The sequence below is a fragment of the Anabrus simplex genome, chromosome 11, assembly GCF_040414725.1.
Source record: "Anabrus simplex isolate iqAnaSimp1 chromosome 11, ASM4041472v1, whole genome shotgun sequence".
Taxonomy (NCBI): Eukaryota; Metazoa; Arthropoda; class Insecta; order Orthoptera; family Tettigoniidae; genus Anabrus; species Anabrus simplex.
In genome coordinates, this window is record NC_090275.1 from 106071200 (window position 1) to 106088623 (window position 17424).

The 17424-nt window shown below is 37.4% G+C and overlaps 1 protein-coding gene across 4 annotated transcripts in view; it reads left to right on the forward strand.

Moving 5' to 3' along the window:
• Positions 1 to 17424, forward strand: part of BTBD9 (BTB (POZ) domain containing 9) — a 154987-nt gene that overhangs the window by 29884 nt on the left and 107679 nt on the right. For 3 of the 4 annotated variants that reach the window (XM_067155401.2, XM_067155402.2, XM_067155399.2), the window contains exons 4-5: positions 2490 to 2720; positions 7919 to 8183. In XM_067155401.2, the coding sequence (XP_067011502.2) occupies positions 2490 to 2720; positions 7919 to 8183 (496 nt within the window). The remainder of the gene's footprint in view (positions 1 to 2489; positions 2721 to 7918; positions 8184 to 17424) is intronic. The other variant, XM_067155400.2, reaches the window with a different exon arrangement.

The window sequence follows — 17424 nt, forward strand, 5'->3', positions numbered from 1 at the left end:
ATTATATCTCTGCTCCTGAGTAGCCGTGGCTTTTCTAAGAATTCAAAGCCTGGCATGTTTTGATGCCATTCTGCAGATTTGATAAACATTTTTGTAGAGGATAATAGAATGTCATTCTCTCTTCACTATTTTCCGAGATCCAGTGACGTTACACATAGGCACTGTACAACCAGTTGCCGTGGCTAGCGATGTATGATAAAGTGGTGGTCATTTATTGTCAACGAGTTTTGTGTGTGGGGGTGAAAAGAAACAGTGTGGTTACTGCAGTATTTGCCAGTGGTGTTCATTACTGTCAGGCCGCGATTGCGAAACGACCCTTGATCTTTCACATGTGCAATAACAATTTCTGCCGTTGGTTGATCACAGTATTGACAGCGCAACTATGCAGTAATATTGATGTTACTCTATTGAAAAGTTGGGAAATTACAAAGCTTAAAATAACATATTTACATGGGAGCAGTTTGGGGAGAAAGGATACAAAATGAGTTGTGCATAACATTAATTTCTGCCATTGGTTGATCAGAGTATTGACAAGACAACTTATCTTTCCCTTGGACTGCCCCCATGTAAGGATGTTAAGTTAACCTTTGTAAGACATACCCTAACATTTTGAGGCTGTTATTCTTCACAACTGTTAATTTACAGCCAACGGCTGATATGTTGGTATCCATATTATCAATGAACCTTGTTTTTCTCATTGACTATCCCTACTGTAATATGTCAACATTATTTCTTAGTAATTACAATTTAATTACAAATCAGGTACCTGATTTATGCCTTGAGGTAATACTGTGACTGACTGATGCCTTCAATGAAAGGCGCAACATGTCTCATATGGAAATAAAGATACATTCCTAATTGTTTAAAATTTTAATATATTGAATAGGTGACATTATAAACTAATTAGCATCCTACAAAACTATACCGTACCAAAGATGATTGATCACATTTTGTGGCAAACGTTTCAGTTAAGTTATTAACTGTACAATACATTGATGAAAACATACTTCAAGCACCTGTAGAGAAATTACAAACCTTCTCGCTATAAATTTAAATGGTAATAGCCTTTCCATAATTTAACAAATGCAAGAAAATATAAACTAAATCAATCACGCACTCTGCCATATCTTGAGGTATATCCCATTCTTGCTTAATTGCAGTATTTAGCTTTAACCCATTGAGCCCTGCATATTTGTTGGATTGAAACTGCGTTGGCGCTGGGATTATTTTGGCGGAAATATAGTGTCGCTTCATATCATGAGAAATATCTTACTAACAAGACCATTAAAGATTTAAATGTACATGAAAACAAAAGGCTTTCATACCACAAACTGCGGAACATGGAATACAGTAAAACATTTTATTTTATTAGCATGACGGGACCGTGCTCAGTCCGCCTGCTGAGCTCTAACACAGTCTTCTCTTTGCACTTCCTCTTCGATTTCCGCATCTATTTGTTCTTCAGGAGCGTTGCTCACACTAGTACTAATATTACTACTAATTTCAGTGAAAAAATTATATTCCTAATCATCATTACTTCCTAAAAGGGGTTATATATCGGTAAATATCAGTTCTATATTAGCAGCCATCGTGTTTACAACCGAATCTCAAAGCTAGAGATAGCCCACTTCAAACTAACATTACCAAGCACACTATCGATATATATTAGCAAAGAGCATATAACATTGCAAAGAAAGTGTCCCTACACAAATCACATACGCAACTCACTCTTCCATCTCTTGAGGAAAAGTTGAATTACGTAGTAAAATGAGACAACGGAACAGTTCCGTGGTCCGGCGTTTGGTCCACCGAGACGAAGCACGGAACGGTTCCGTGGCTCGGGCCCAATGAGTTAAAATTGTGATCGTTTATTCAGCCTTTATCTTTAATGAGTTAACAACTGTTATCAGACTAGTTATTTATGCATTTATTACGAAAACATGTTCTCCTCTTTCATTTTCATTTTTCTTTACGGAACAGCAGTTGACGGGTATTAGTAATAGACTCTGACATTGCCGCTGAATGTCGACGAGAGAGTTCACTATTAAACATAGCGAGAAAACTATACCAAAGATGATCGATCACATGCAGTATAATGACTGGGTGCATAAATATCGGTAACGGAAAAATTTGTGCGCGCTTATTCGCTCTTAATAACGGATGCGTCAGTGATAGGGCTCTCGCTGTAACCGAAGGATAATGCACAGTTTAATATAGGAATTGTGAAGGGACGAACAAACATTGTCATTGTAACGGGGTTCTCGTTATATAGCGTGCTCGCTATAGCGGAGTTCTACTGTACTTGAAAACACTAGGACTTCGCATTGCTGCGGTATTTTGAAAATTAGATTATTTTTTTAGATAGGCATGCTAATTTATTTAATTCATTCAAAAGTGTTAACTGCAGATAAATTCACATGGATTTCTAGTTTTAAGAAATCATTATGCGCATGTATTCAAAGGAATGTACAAGTATTATGTCATTGCAGGAAGAGGTGGTTCTGGATACCTTGGGACTAGCACATCAGTATGGCTTTGTGGACCTGGAAGCTTCTATCTCAGATTACCTGCGAGAAATCCTGCAAATTCGTAACGTATGCATGATCTTCGATGCCGCTCGATTATACCAGTTGCAGTTCCTGACACGGGTATGTCTCTCCTTCATGGACAGGCACGCCTTGGAAATCATCCATCATGACTCATTTTTACAGCTCTCAGCTGTAAGTAACATCTTTATTTTCCTGCTTTTGTGGTTAGTGCAGTTGAGTCCAAATAATCAGTCCCTGTAGTCATCATTTTAACAACTATCTGTCCAAAATTAAGATTAGGTACTTTTAAATTATTGTACTTGTTTCGTACACTTCATATTTTAGAGTTCTCTTGGTATCATGAGAGTTTCACTGGATAACTCCATACTTGTGGAGGTGATGGTTATTGTTTTAACAGGAAGGAATTCTTGAGCATTTGCCCTGTTGAGACATTGGAAGAAAACCTGTTTATAAATAAAATTATAATTTTGTCAGTTCATTTCAAATTTTGCCTTGTACTTCATATTCATCTCAGATTGGGTATACAGAAATCCAAAGTAGGTTGTTTAATTTTAGTCTGTTAGTTACAAGATCATATAAATAGAGCTAAAAAGAATTTCTCAAAACTCTGCATGTAAGTTCTGGATAGCTATCCACTGAGGGGGGTGGGGGTGTTTGTCATTGACTTTGTAATAAATTGAGATATAAGAGTGACATTTGGTGAAGATACAGCTTAATGTTCAACATATTGACACCACGTGAGGTGTTCAAAGTAGCCACTCAGAAATATTGCAACCCTCACTCCACATGAAGTAGACATGGGAGAATGAGACAAATTAACACAACTTATTGGTGTAGTGAGGAGAAATAGGTTCTGTCCTAGTCTAATATTGATACTTGCTGGTACCAAACTTTGGAGCACCTGTAAAACAATGTTGTAGCAATATTGACGGGGCAAAAATAGGTATGGTAATTTTAACTTTGTCTTAAAAGGAGTTTTGTCCAAAAACCCTATATGTTGAAAGATATGCTAAATATAATTTCCAGTCTTTTATTTTGATGCAGTTTTATAATACAAGGATTAAGTCATATGATTCTTATATTAATCATCTTCAGTTCATCAATTCCTTAATGTAATGCCTTATTGTCTCTCCTCTATTCCTTGATCATTTCATTGTACGTGAAGGAATTTTTTTCTCAGTCATCCTCAGACTTTCTTCCCTGTGATTTTTCCCTTGCAGCAGATTGGTTAGATAGGTATTACGTTGTAAGATGTGGCCAGTGAATTTAGTTCTTCTCTATATCATTAGCATCAGTTCTCTCTTCCTTTGAATGTTTTGCAGGATGATTTTTTCTCTTTTCAATCCATGTAATTCAGAGCATTCATCTCTTCAAGTTGTTTCCAGTCCTGATCTCTGATTGTTCAAGATTCTCATCCATACATCATCACACTCCATACAAAAGACATCACAAATTTCTTTGTAATTTCAAAATTTAAATTTGCATTGATTAAAATATTTTTCTCATAACTAAATGCCTGTTGGCAAGTGCTGTTCGCCTTCTGATTTCTTTGCTGTACCTGTTGTCATTGTTGATTACACTTCCTAGGTAAGGGAAACTGGTGACTTGTTCTGCTACCTGGTCAGTAAGCTTGATGTTGGTGTGAATTCATTCTGGATTTTAACTCGCAACTAATACCTTGATCTTTTTAACATTAACATTTAAGCATGAATCTGGCAATTCTGATGGCAATACATTTAGCTTCTTGGATGACTCCTTCTCGAATTCTGCTAAAAGTACTGCAAAATCCATTGGATACAGTGCCCACTTTTTAAACTCCTTTTATGTTTCCCTTAACCCTCTTCCGCCCATAGCAGAGTGATGTGTACTGCAGAAGCTGAGCGCTTCCTACCCATAGCATAGTGAAGCCTACTTGTACTTACAGTCACAAACATAAGCAACCTATCAGCAGATAGGCAAATATAGCTGACTATTACTAGCATGTGCACTATGTAGAGACCGTGGATGTTAGTTTCTTTCTTTTAAAATCACTGCTATCTGTATTTTGTATTAAGCCTGTACACATTTTCATTTCATTTTGGGGATAACATGCATTTAAATATGGGCATGAGAGGGTTAAACAACATTATGGCTTCTAATTAGAGATTTGATTGTGCAGTTATGATCATGTAGTTATGGTGTGGGTTCGAACAACACAGTTGGCAGCCCTGAAGATGGTTTTCCGTGCTTTTTCATTTTCATCCAGGCAAATGCTGGTGTTCGTTAATTAAGGCCACAGCTGCTGCCTTCTCAGTACTAGCCCTTTCCCATCCTTGCTTTGCCAAAAACCTTCGATATGTTAGTGCGACGTTAAACCACGAGCAAAAAAATGTGGCTTCTTCAATGAATGTGCTAGAGAGTGCCTTTTTTGATTTTTGTTGTATCGATACTTCCTCCAGTCTGTCCTTCATAGAGCCGCAGTATCAGCCTCCTGTCTTTCCAGTGCAAACCTGTAGCTTTAAGAATTCTGAATACAGTAAAACCTCCTTAAGACGTTTCTGCAGGGGACAGGGAAAAAGAATGTGTTAAGCAAGAAAACGTACTACTGAATACAGGAATAGAAACTATCCAACAGGGATATGGAAACACCAGATTCGATTTTTTCCAAAATAAGGGGATTTTACGTCTGATATCCGCAGGTACAGTGAAAACTCTATGAGAAGAGAGTATTAAAGGCATGAAAAACACGAGACAACAAATATGAAAACATTTGAACGGGCCCCATAAAAATATCAGAGTATTACTGCAAATCACACTCTTTCTAAAACAAATGTTTGTAGAAGCCTTTTATTTCAGACCAGTGGGTTATTTAACATTATTTTTTTGGTCACACACTTAGACAATCAATTGGAGGTTATATACGGTCATGTGCAACTGCAACAGAATGACTTTGGCTGCCATTTTGAATCAAATAAAACTTCGACTGACCAAGACCTATTTGAGTGATGGAGTCGAAACTGGAAGGTGCGAGTTTCAACATTCACGCCAACTCTGCACGCTTGCAGCGACTGGGTGACGTAGACTTTAATTTTGTCTTCATTAGTAAGGAATTTGATGACTTTTTCCATATCCATAATTAGGCTATCATAAGACTAATATGCACCACGCTGGTCAACTTCACACGATAATTAGTATGTTTATATGGGGATTGAGATTGATTTGAGTACACTTACCATATTGTATACGATCCCAATTTACATGTAGAACTGGTATTTGAGTATCGTATTGAATCCGCCAGGCAACATCAACGTATACGGATGATGCAAAATTTTAGTAAAATAGTTTTTAAAAACGCCAAATACAGTAGAAGCCCGGGAGATAACTGTCTGTTTTGAAAGTATGTGTGGTATACCAAATGTAATTCATGCAATAGATGGAATGCACATTCCAATTTTAACCCCAACAGAAGGTTATTGTGATTTTGTTAATCGCAAGGGCTGGCAGTCTTATAATATGATGGCAGTTGTTGATCATTATACGAGTAAATATATTTACTGGCTCATTATATTTTTTTATTTCGACAGAACAAACGTGGAGTGTGTACGCAGTCATTTTCAATACCCTCTCAGTGCGATCCACATTTTCATGGAACTCAATTTGAACAGAGCATGATACTATCCCAGATTTTACTGTATTGACCTTGAGACTCAATCCGAACTGAGCCCCCGTTTACATGGCGTTTTCAATACGGGAAGTGTATTCCGATCGAACTGAATCCTGCATGTAAACGTACTATATGTTCAACTTGTAGGCTATCATGCAACAAATATTCGCTACCCTTCACTGAACAACTAAACACGAAATAAATTTTTAACTTCTAAATGGAAAGCGAAATAAAAGCACAAACAGGCTCATTGTGTTAGTCTGCAGTTTCACTGCTAACTAGCAAGCAAAACTAAGCATTTCTGAGGCTAATGGCTTGCTCCCCAAAGGTGAAATTTATCCTGTGAAGTTTAAGAATTCAAGGCATTTTCCTGTTATCAAGCAACTGCCGTGAGGGCTCTTACCCGAGTTGAAATCTCATTCCTTCCACAAGGGATGGCAAATAACATTTTCAGGGCTAGGAAAAATATTATCGTTAAATGGTAATAGCTAAAATTCGGGACGTAATAAGAGAGGTATTTTTATATAGATTTAATACAATGATAATCGGGACTTCGAATTTACGATGTGCTAAGCGGGAAAACATGGAGGAACACAGTAACAAGGTTTTACTCTAGTTTGACCCAACTCGCGTTATCGAAAGCCTTTTCAAGGTGTACAAATGCTGCATGGGTGTTTCTACTAATCTCCAATCTCCTTTCTAAAATTGTTCAGAGAGCCAAGATTGCTTTTCTTGTTCCCATCCTTAGCCTAAATTCAAACTTGTCCTGGTCAGTGTGTAAGTTTAATTTGTTATTTATCCTGTTTTTAATTATTGGTAGTCGTATTTTGGCTGTATCAGAAGAGTTATTGTTCTGTGTTCGGAGCATTCTACAGTACTTCCTTTCTTTAGTATCATAACAATTGTGTTTTGATGAAGTCGTCTGGAATTCACCAACATCATAGCATTTGCATATCATGACATGTAGAATTTTTCATTTTCTCTCCCATATTCTTTAGCAGTTCTCCTGGTATGTTCTCCGAACGGGTAGCTTTATTTTCATTTAATTGCTGAAGTGCCGGTTCAAACTCCCTCCTTCTGACTGTAGGACCTTTCATTATCCTCCTCTACTTCATGGTCTGTCTCAATATACGTACCTTACTTCATTGAGCACATTTCCTCCAACATACCTTTATTCAAGGTATCCTTCCACTGCACTAATTTTCCCATTTTTATCTCGCTACTACAGAGCTTTTCGCTTTCAGTTTCTGGTTCGATGTTTTGATGTTCATATATGCTCTATACATACCTCAGCAATATCTTTCCTATATTGTCAGATCCCCAACCATGCTTCTTTCATGATGATTACATTTGATCTGAAAGTTTTTCATTCTGTTGAAATTAATAAATACTAGAAAATACTTAGGAAAGAAAACATTTCATTAATAATGGCATGACAAGTTGCGTTCATGAAAGAATATCTGATTCTATTAGATCACTTTCCTTATATGTATATGATTTTAAAACATACATTATTTTAAATGTTATTGATTAAAATGGGTGGTTATTATAAACAAGTGCAAAACTTCTGATTATTTTCTAGTTTTTATTAATCTTGCATTAGTTAATTCCTTTTCACAATACCTGCGGAAAACAAATACTTAAACTAGTAAATTATACAATCGTGTCCATGATATGAGACAGATTCTTTTTTTTCATTCTCTGATGTTTTTTCTTATGTTGTTAGGGGGCTCTTAAGGACCTGATCCTGCGAGACTCGTTCTATGCGCCAGAGGTAGAAATTTTCCGTGCTGTGTGTGAATGGGTGCAAGCAAATCCAGACGAGGATTCTGCATCCATCCTTCAAGTAGTGAGGCTTCCCCTCATGTCCTTGTCCGAACTTCTGGGAGTAGTGCGACCTTCAGGATTAGTAGGACCAGACACTATCCTGGATGCCATTCAAGCCAGGACACAAGCCCGTGATACCGAACTGAAGTACCGGGGATGCCTCAGTGAGTATTTCTTGTTCTTATGCTTGTTTGACTGGAAATTTATTTAATGCTTCTACACAATTTGATAGTGTGAGTGCAAAATTAGATTGGTTATCATATCTAAGACAAGTGCCATATCAAATAAAAGAAGAAACCTGGACTGGGACAGAATGATGGAAGAGGAGTGGTGAAAGGGGAGAGGAAGTTGAAGTGTTATAAATAATCCGATCCGGCAGGAGCTGGATAAGGGGAAATGAGAGGATATCATGTCTAAGACAAAGTAATAGACAGTATTTTGACAGCCTTTGGATCTGAAACCTGAATGTCTCTCTGTCATCTGATTTAAATGCATTATACGGCATTCAGTTGCTAAATTGTTACTTTCTCACAATGGTGATGCATAATCAGAAGTTTCAGTCTGGATTTTGTGAACATTGAAACAAATTTTAGTGGAAATTTAGCATGACATCGCATTACAAAAGCAGATTAGTCCAAGTAAAAATTGAAAAAATGTGCTCGAACCGATAGAGCGTAAAAATAGATTAAGAAACCAGAAAAAGTCCAATGCGAGTAAGGCTAAATGGATTGGAGTGTGCATGGAGGCTGCTAAGTTGGATAAAAGTACTTCTGGCCCTTCAACGGCTCACGTGTCCAAATGGCATGATCTCGCCGCAAATCTAAGCTGGTGACATGTTTTGATGACCAGGAAGCTCTTTTAAAAGAAGAAACATCTATACAGATAAATTTTTACTGATACTATTACTGGAATATAATTCAAAATCTGTGATTCCAGAACTGGTACCATCAGAATCATGAACATTTCAGAAAAAAACATACCAAATAATCAAGAAAATGGAGAGGCTTTCTTTATAATGTGCACTATCTTCCTCCACTTGTCTGCAGGAAAGGACAGTTTCTCATCAGATTCATCACTATTATTTTGTCTGACACTTCGTTGGAGTTCAGTTTTGGTTTTTTTTTTTTTTTTTTCCTCTTCAAAAAATTTCTCTCCAGAATCACTATTTATGAGAAAACGTTCAATTTCTCAGTCAACACAAGATGAATGTGTACTTTTGAGACACCATGATGGCTACTCATTAGCAGGAAAGATATTACACTCCAGAAAAGTACTAAATATCAAATCGTTTTCAAAACGTGTAAAATGGAGTGGTATATTTGCAAAACCGAATTTCTATGAACATTCCCACAGAAATTAAAAATGCGACACTTTATCCTGTACATAGTCGGGTTTGGTGAATAAGGCATGGCACTCTCAAACTTGCGTATACAGTAGAACCTCTATAATTCAAAATCAGTTAATTCAAAATCCAGCCTAATTCGAAGAAGCGCTCATTCTCGGAAACATCAGGTACGATTTTGCATGTTATTTAATTGCTTAATTCGAAATATGGATAATTTGTCATTCGAAGAACAATGTCAGTCCCATTTTGACCGAGATTTCGAAAGCTATCCATCACGTTATTTATGCACTTATGAAGAACGGGTGGAACATCCTCTCTCCATAATGATATGGTCTGTGATTAGCGGCAAGGGTAACAGGCCTCTGTATGTTGTTCAAGGTAGGATAAGTATGAGCTGGTGCTAAGAAACTAACTTTTGCCTCAAGTCTGAATGGTTCCTGAAAAATGAGTATGATTCAGCACCATGCCATAAGGCTAAATCACTAACAGCATTCCTACAGAATAAAAAAATTAATGTATTGGACTGGCCAGCCAACTCACATGACATGAATCCAACAGAAAATATTTGGAAGGCACTGAAAAAAAAAAAAGAAATTATTAAAAAGGTGTAATTACAAGCAAGAACATGTCTTAGAAAGACTTAATGAGGTTTGGAACACCCCATATAGGCTATGGAGGAACAGGCAAGAAAATGCATTACAAGTATGCCAAGAAGGGTCTCTGCACTGATTGCAGCTAAGGGTGGCTTCACAAAATACTAAACGTTTGATCTTTACAAAGACAATTTTAGTTAAACTGTTTCTGTGGAAAATGGTAAATAGAATATGTGAAATACAAATGATATAAAGAAAATGCATGGAATTTTTCCAGAAATATATTTATTTTGCCAAAATGTTAATAAATCCATGTATTTTTGATCTGAGTATAATAATTTGGCAGACCACTTGTGTGGTTAGAATCGCTCAGCTATGAGCTCGCATCCGGGGGATAGTGGGTTTGAACCCCACTGTCGGCAGCCCTGAAGATGGTTTTCCGTGGTTTCCCATTTTCACACCAGTCAAATGCTGGGGCTGTACCTTCATTTAAGCCACGGCCGCTTCCTTCTCATTCCTAGGCCTGTCCATTCCCATCGTCGCCATAAGACCTATCTGTGTTGGTGTGACGTAAAACAAATAGCAAAATATTATGAAGGCATGTTCTCTTGTTTCGAATTTGAATATTTCCTTTCACCAGTCATCATCATCAATGACCCACTCCATTTGCCCGGGTGTGGTTATCAAGCCTCCTCCACTCCTTTCTGTCCCACTTTTCCTGCTCCATTACTTCTGCCACATCCACTCCAGCTTCTCTAATGTCCTTCCAAATCTGATCCATCCACCTTCTTCTCGGTCTTCCAACTGGTCTCTTTCCAATTCCCTTCTTGCTACCCATTCCTTTCCCATTCTTTTTACATATTTAGCTCTTCTCTGATTTTAATATTTTGAATTCTTTCTCTTCTCTTTTTAACCAATGTTCTTAAAAATTTCATTTCTACTGCTTGGATCTTACTATCTTGTCTCTTACTATTTAAAGATAAAAATTTCATGATGTTCCGTATTGAACTGTATCACAATTATTTTGAAATAATAAATAAGGTAGTTCAACCTATTCAATACAAATAAATAAATGTAGTGTTACATTCCTAAAAGAAGCAAGGTGCAATCTTCTGAACAGCAGCATAGCACACGCAAAGTTCGGCACTGTCTCAAAATGTTTACGAGAAGCGGAGAACAGGTAAGTGAGCCAGCTTGCATACACTATCAGGCGTGAAGTCACAACACAAACCAACAAATATGAAGAATCAAAATCGTGCAGAAGCCAAAGACGAGTCGCTCGATTGAAGTAAATTGCCAGCTCCCTAAGATCAGCGCAACATATTCAATGTCCAGCACTGTTCTTTCAAACGCCAACGGAACTCGATGAATAGCTTAATGATCCAGTATTCGCTTCGGTCGCGAAAATGTATGTGTGTGTGTGTGTGTATATACATACATACATATAATATATTTCAATTATATTGAATTGTGTAAACAGGATCTTGTCGATTGTTTAGAACAGTTGACGTAAAAAACAATTGTGTAGAGAAAAATGGTAAAAAGCACAATACTGGAAACAAATGAAAAATGTATATGCACAGTGCGCTATTTGTACTAATTCTCTTCCTTTATTAACTTATCTTTTCTTTTCACCTCTCCTCTAAAAAAAAAAAAAAAAAAAAAAAAAAACCTACTTTCCGAATTGAACTGTATACTAATATACTATAATGCCACCTGCATTTTGGGTCTTCACATACAAATTTAAACTCGTGGCTTGCTCTGACTGTGACTACTTCAATTACGACCTAAATTCTTATCTTCAAGAAATAGCGCACTGTGCATATACGTTTTTCATTTGTTTCCTGTATTGAGCTTTTTACCATTTTTCTCTACACAGTTGTTTTTTACATCAACTGTTCTAAAGAATCTACAAGATCCTAGTTACATATTTCAATTATATTGAATTGTATTATATATATATACATTTATACATTTTCGCGACCGAAGCGAATACTGGATCATTAAGCTATTCATAGAGTTCCGTCTGCGTTTGAAAGCACAGTGCCGGACATTGAATATGTTGCGCTGATCTTAGGGAGCTGGCTATTTACTTCAATCGAGCGACTCGTCTTCAGCTTCTGCACGATTTTGATTCTTCATATTTGTTGGTTTGTGTTGTGACTTCACGCCTGATAGTGTATGCAAGCTGGCTCGCTTACCTGTCCTCCGCTTCTCGTAAACATTTTGAGACAGTGCCGAACTTTGCGTGTGCTATGCTGCTGTTCAGAAGATTGTGCCTTGCTTCTTTTAAGTGACTTACCTTCTTCTTCTGGATTGTACAGTGCGTATCCCCATTGTTTTATATTGCCTCTTCAACTGTTTTTGTGGGGACTCGTTCTTTAATTTCTTTCTTACCTATGCATTGTTTTTTTGAGTTTTATTCGGCTGATGATGACCTGGATTGGGGTCGAAACCGGTACCGCTTCTGCTTATAATTACAGTTGAACCTGACTTATACGTATATGAAGGGGAAGGGAAAAAACTACTTGTAACTCAGAATTACTTAGAAATCAGACTTACACAATAATCACATATTTACTGAAAAACCAATGGAATAGACCTACAAGTGTTAATCCTTGCAAATAATAAACACATTAAGACAGAAGATATTATTTTGAACTTGGTCCAGCCTTAGAGAAATCAGATAGGTTGGCTTGTTTCACTTTGCTTGCATCAAGAGTAGGCCTAAACCTCCTTTTGCAAACTTAGTAATGAATTCAAAGCATTTTCACTACAACTTTACACACTGATGTAATGCCTACACCCATCGATTCCACTTAACACTTCACTCAGTTCAGGTGTTTCAAGATTAAAGTCGTTATCTCCATCCCCATCATTGTCACTATCACTTGTAGCTGGTCCATCACCACTGCATTGTTGGCATACATCAGCAATAAATCTCTTCATCTGGTAGTTCTCCACATACAGCCCGATTATCATAGAAATGCACAGGTATCAAATTCTACACCCTCCGGTAGCGTTAGCTCATTGCCAGAGAAAACTTCGTCCCCATAATCATCATTAGAGGCAGCCTCTTCTAGTAAGTCACCAGCTTTGCGGATACAATTGCTGATTGTGGAGAATGACACCTACTTCCAGGGAGCCGAAATAAAGTCCATGGCTTGTAGCAAGTTAATGGAGGGAGGTTCATTTCCTGCATCACTCAGTGTTATTAAATGCTGAACCAGCATTTTTCTATAATGCACTTTGAAATTTGCAATGATGCACAAATCAAGCGGTTGTAGAACACTGGTACAGTTAGGAGGGAAAAATTCCACTCGGACATTCTCCAGAACACTTTGAGATGGATGTGCTGCACATCGATCCGTAAGGAGAAGGACCTTCTTCTGTTTCTTTATCATTTTAATGTCCATTTTTTCAACCACTGTTCCATTAGAAGCATAGCTGTTTCTGTTGGATTCATATTCCATAGGTTTTGTTTTCGCACCCTTAAAACACCTCGGATTCTTCGATTTTCCTATCACAAGTGGAGGAAGTTTGTCAGATCCATCTGCATTGGTGGCGAGAAGTACTGTTACACGAATTTTACTTTTCTCCCCTCGATGGCATGAGTCACCTTTTTCAGCTAATGTTTTATTAGGAAGGAGATTGTAGAATAGGCCGGTCTCAACACAGCTGTAGATGTTTGGAGGTTGATCATCGCTTACGATACCCGGCAGAACCTCTTCCTTCCAGTGTTGCACTGTGACGTCGTCCACAGCTTTTGAGTCTCCGCAAATTGTTCTCCCTGTGATTTCATGACGAAATCCTTGCAACCATCCTGATGAAACCTGGAAATCAGCAGTGATACTTATCATTTTAGCTAACTCTGTCGCCTTTGCCTTCAGCATGTCGCCACTAATTGGTAGAGCTGCAGCCCGCTTTTGCTGGAACCATATGAAAAGTGCTTTCTCCAAATCTACATACCTTCCTTCTTGCTGATGGCTGTGATTTGCTGATTTTGAAGCCAGTTTTAAGAACTCATCCAAAATAGCGTTTCTTTTACTGATGACTGTACATAGCATGGTATAAGCAATCCCTAAGTCTCAAGCAATTTCAGTTTTTGTTTTGTGTGGATTAGTGTCCACTTCTCATATAAATTTTCCTTTTTCTGGTCTCCATGGCTAATCAAAGCAACTGAATGACAAAACTACTGTTCAACAGTAAACACCAGATACCGGCACCATGGACATTTTACTTCTCTGTTGTTCCCACAAAAGAAATTCTCATATTCAAACAAATTTACTGTATTTTCTTTTGTTTCCGCACCGAAACCCCTCACTTTGCTTGAAATGTATCTTAATCTTAGGCGGCATTGTGAAGGTCAAAAACGACGAAGGTACAGGAGGAGCGAGATAGAGAGTGAAGGGAACTCGCTCCATTGGCCTGTGTTCAGCCGCCAGTAAGGGTCAACAATGTCACTCGGCGAAACTCTGTCTTCTGTTTCAGCACCGAAACCCGACCGCACCACTTACGCCTACTCCGACAAAGAGGAAACTTCGTAAATATAGTAGTTTCTTTTAAAAAAAGCACTGCTCATTACAGTTACGCAAAACTCAGTTATATTTCACTGACAATTAATATGTATAACAGCGAATTATGTATAAATAAGGTTTAATTAACACGCTTTTAAATTATATTTTGCCGGGAACTAAAGAAAATTACATACAAATACGAATTACGCAGAACAGAGTTACGTATAAAGCAGGTTCAACTGTAAATAGGAATGTAACACTACATTTCTTATTTATTTGTATTGAATAGGTTGAACTACCTTATTTATAATTTCAATTTAATTGTCTCTTACTAGTTACCAGTATTTCTTGTCCGTATGTTACAATTGGTGTGAAAAACTGTTTATATATTGTTAATTTAGTTCTCTTGGGTACTTTGTCATCCCATAAAAGCTGTCTTGACTTGATGACAAAATAAAATGTTGTACCTTTATAGACTGTTATTAATTTCAGAGTTGGTTTCATTACTTCCATTAATAATGCTACCTAGATCCTCTACCAATTCTTCATCTATGTTCACTTGGCTTCTCTTTTTCGCTTTTTCACAGTGCATGACTACAGTTTTCTTTTTGCTAATTACCATTCCAAACTCCTTCAGATTTTCATTCCAAACATCCAGTCTCATTTGTACTTCCTTTTCTCCCTTTCCCCAATCATCTGCAAATACCAAAGCATTCACTTCATCACTACTGATACTCTGTTTTACACATTTTATGATTTAATCCATCAATATAATAAACAATAAGGGTGACTGTACTTCCTTGCTTGGTTTTTTTTTTTTTTTTTGTATAAAATGTTTGTCACCGCTCCCCACTGTACACTGGTTTTACTCTCATGATAAAACATTTTTACCCCTGTGGGTGGGGGATGCAAACGAAAAATACACCCACGGTATCCCCTGCCTGTCATGAGGCAACTAAAAGGGGCGACCAAGGGATGATTTTATTAGAACCATGAAACTATTTTTGATTAGTATCATCTCGCGGGGAACACCAAGGGTCGCCTTTACTTGTGGGTAGTACCACTATATTAGGTACTCCAGAGGTTTGTGGTTGGTAGTAACAGAGTGGTTCACTGTGAGTTTCCAGTACCCGTGATTAGTATCATTGTGAGAAACACCACGGGTCTGGGCGTTGCCTGTGATTAGTACCACTATATGAGCGACACTGTGGGTCTGCGTTGCCTGTGATTAGTACCCACTAAACACCATAGGTCTGCGTTACCTGTGTGACGTACAGTACTTGAGTTGTACAATCCTGTGTGGAATACCGTTTGACGCTACTTTTGATTAGTACCCCCAACATGACAAATACCATGGTTCTACTTTACTAGCGATCAGTGCTATTATGAATGCCGTTGACCTGGATTTTGGACCCCTTTAGCCAACAAGCCTCCTCGATTCAGGATTGTGCATTAGAAGTGGTCCCTTGGTCAGTAATACTATTTTTTATGTTAGTTTTTGGATTGGATCAACGGATTGTTTCAAATTCATATCCCTCCATTCATTCTTCATGACATTTTTTATTTTAGTCAGTGGATGATTTTGAGCTTTTAATTTGTCATTACATTTCGTACCATTAGGGGCCAATGACCTAGATGTTAGGCCCCTTTAAACAAGCATCGTCATCACAACATTTTTATTTTGTTAATTAATGATTTTGGTACATTCCTTTTCAGTGGACATTCCCATACATGTTTTCTCTTCACTGTATCATAAGCTTTTTCCAAATCCAAAAATATAAAGATGTTTTTCCATTATCGTTCGCACTGTAAATATAAAGTCTATTGTTGATCTATTCGGTCTAAAGACATATTGCTCTTTCTCTGTGTTTCAATTGAAGACATGGATGGAAGAAGGGCGTAACTCAAAAAACACTCTTTTGAGATAAATGAGTTTAAAGAATTACAACATCAAACACTTTCCTCAGAAATACAAAATTGTGGTATACTATACTTACCTACATTCTTGATTATTTCATAATATGTACATCAAAAATATTTATACATTTTTTTGGTTTGTTGTCAATTTTGTATTTTGGAGTTACGCCCTTATTCCATTTTCAAGAAACATTTTCATTGAAAATTAATGTTTTTTACATTGTTGGAAGCATGTAGACAAGTTTTATAGGTTAGAACATTTGACAGGGCACAACATGTTATTAGGGGAGTCACTATATCGAGAATTTCCTACTCCCACAGATTCAGCTCCCCGGAAAATATTTTCAAACCATGCACGTGCACCAGCGCATAGAAAGCTTACTAAATCTTTAACAACTTTTAATTTTCTGGGTTCAATACCTACACGAGGGACTGGAAAGCTATCCAAATTATCTTACAGACCATATATCCTTCAATAACTGAAACTTGTCATGAAACGTAATATTATAACTCTGGCTTCCTGATACAGTTCCTTCAGGAGAGTGACATAATATGACATACTTTGGAATTGAAAACTGAAGTCCTTTAGTTTGTGGTGTTGCAAATGACAGTGGGCTGAGAACGGCAGATCATTCTGATAGTAAGGATTTAGTATCCGAATCATCTGAGGTTTCATTTGGTAAATATTCACTGTCATTTGCTGAAATATCATATATTTCTCCTCCTGACATTACTCCTGCGTCAGCTGTTTCGAGTCTGATGAGTGATGATTGCTGGCTCGCCCTGAGTCAGCATTGGAGCGTATTTTAAGTCGGACATGAGTAATATTTGGAAGAACGGCGCAACTCAATATAGCACATCACACGCCATCTATTGACACTACCGATAAGCCATTTAGGTAGCATCAAGAAGAGCCTCCAAGGAACGTATATATGCAATTTACCGAATAACGCCACAACCTGACTTAAGCCCTTCTTCCATCCATGTCTTCAATTATATCCCTCAGTCTTTTGTCTATGATCTGTGACTTTCT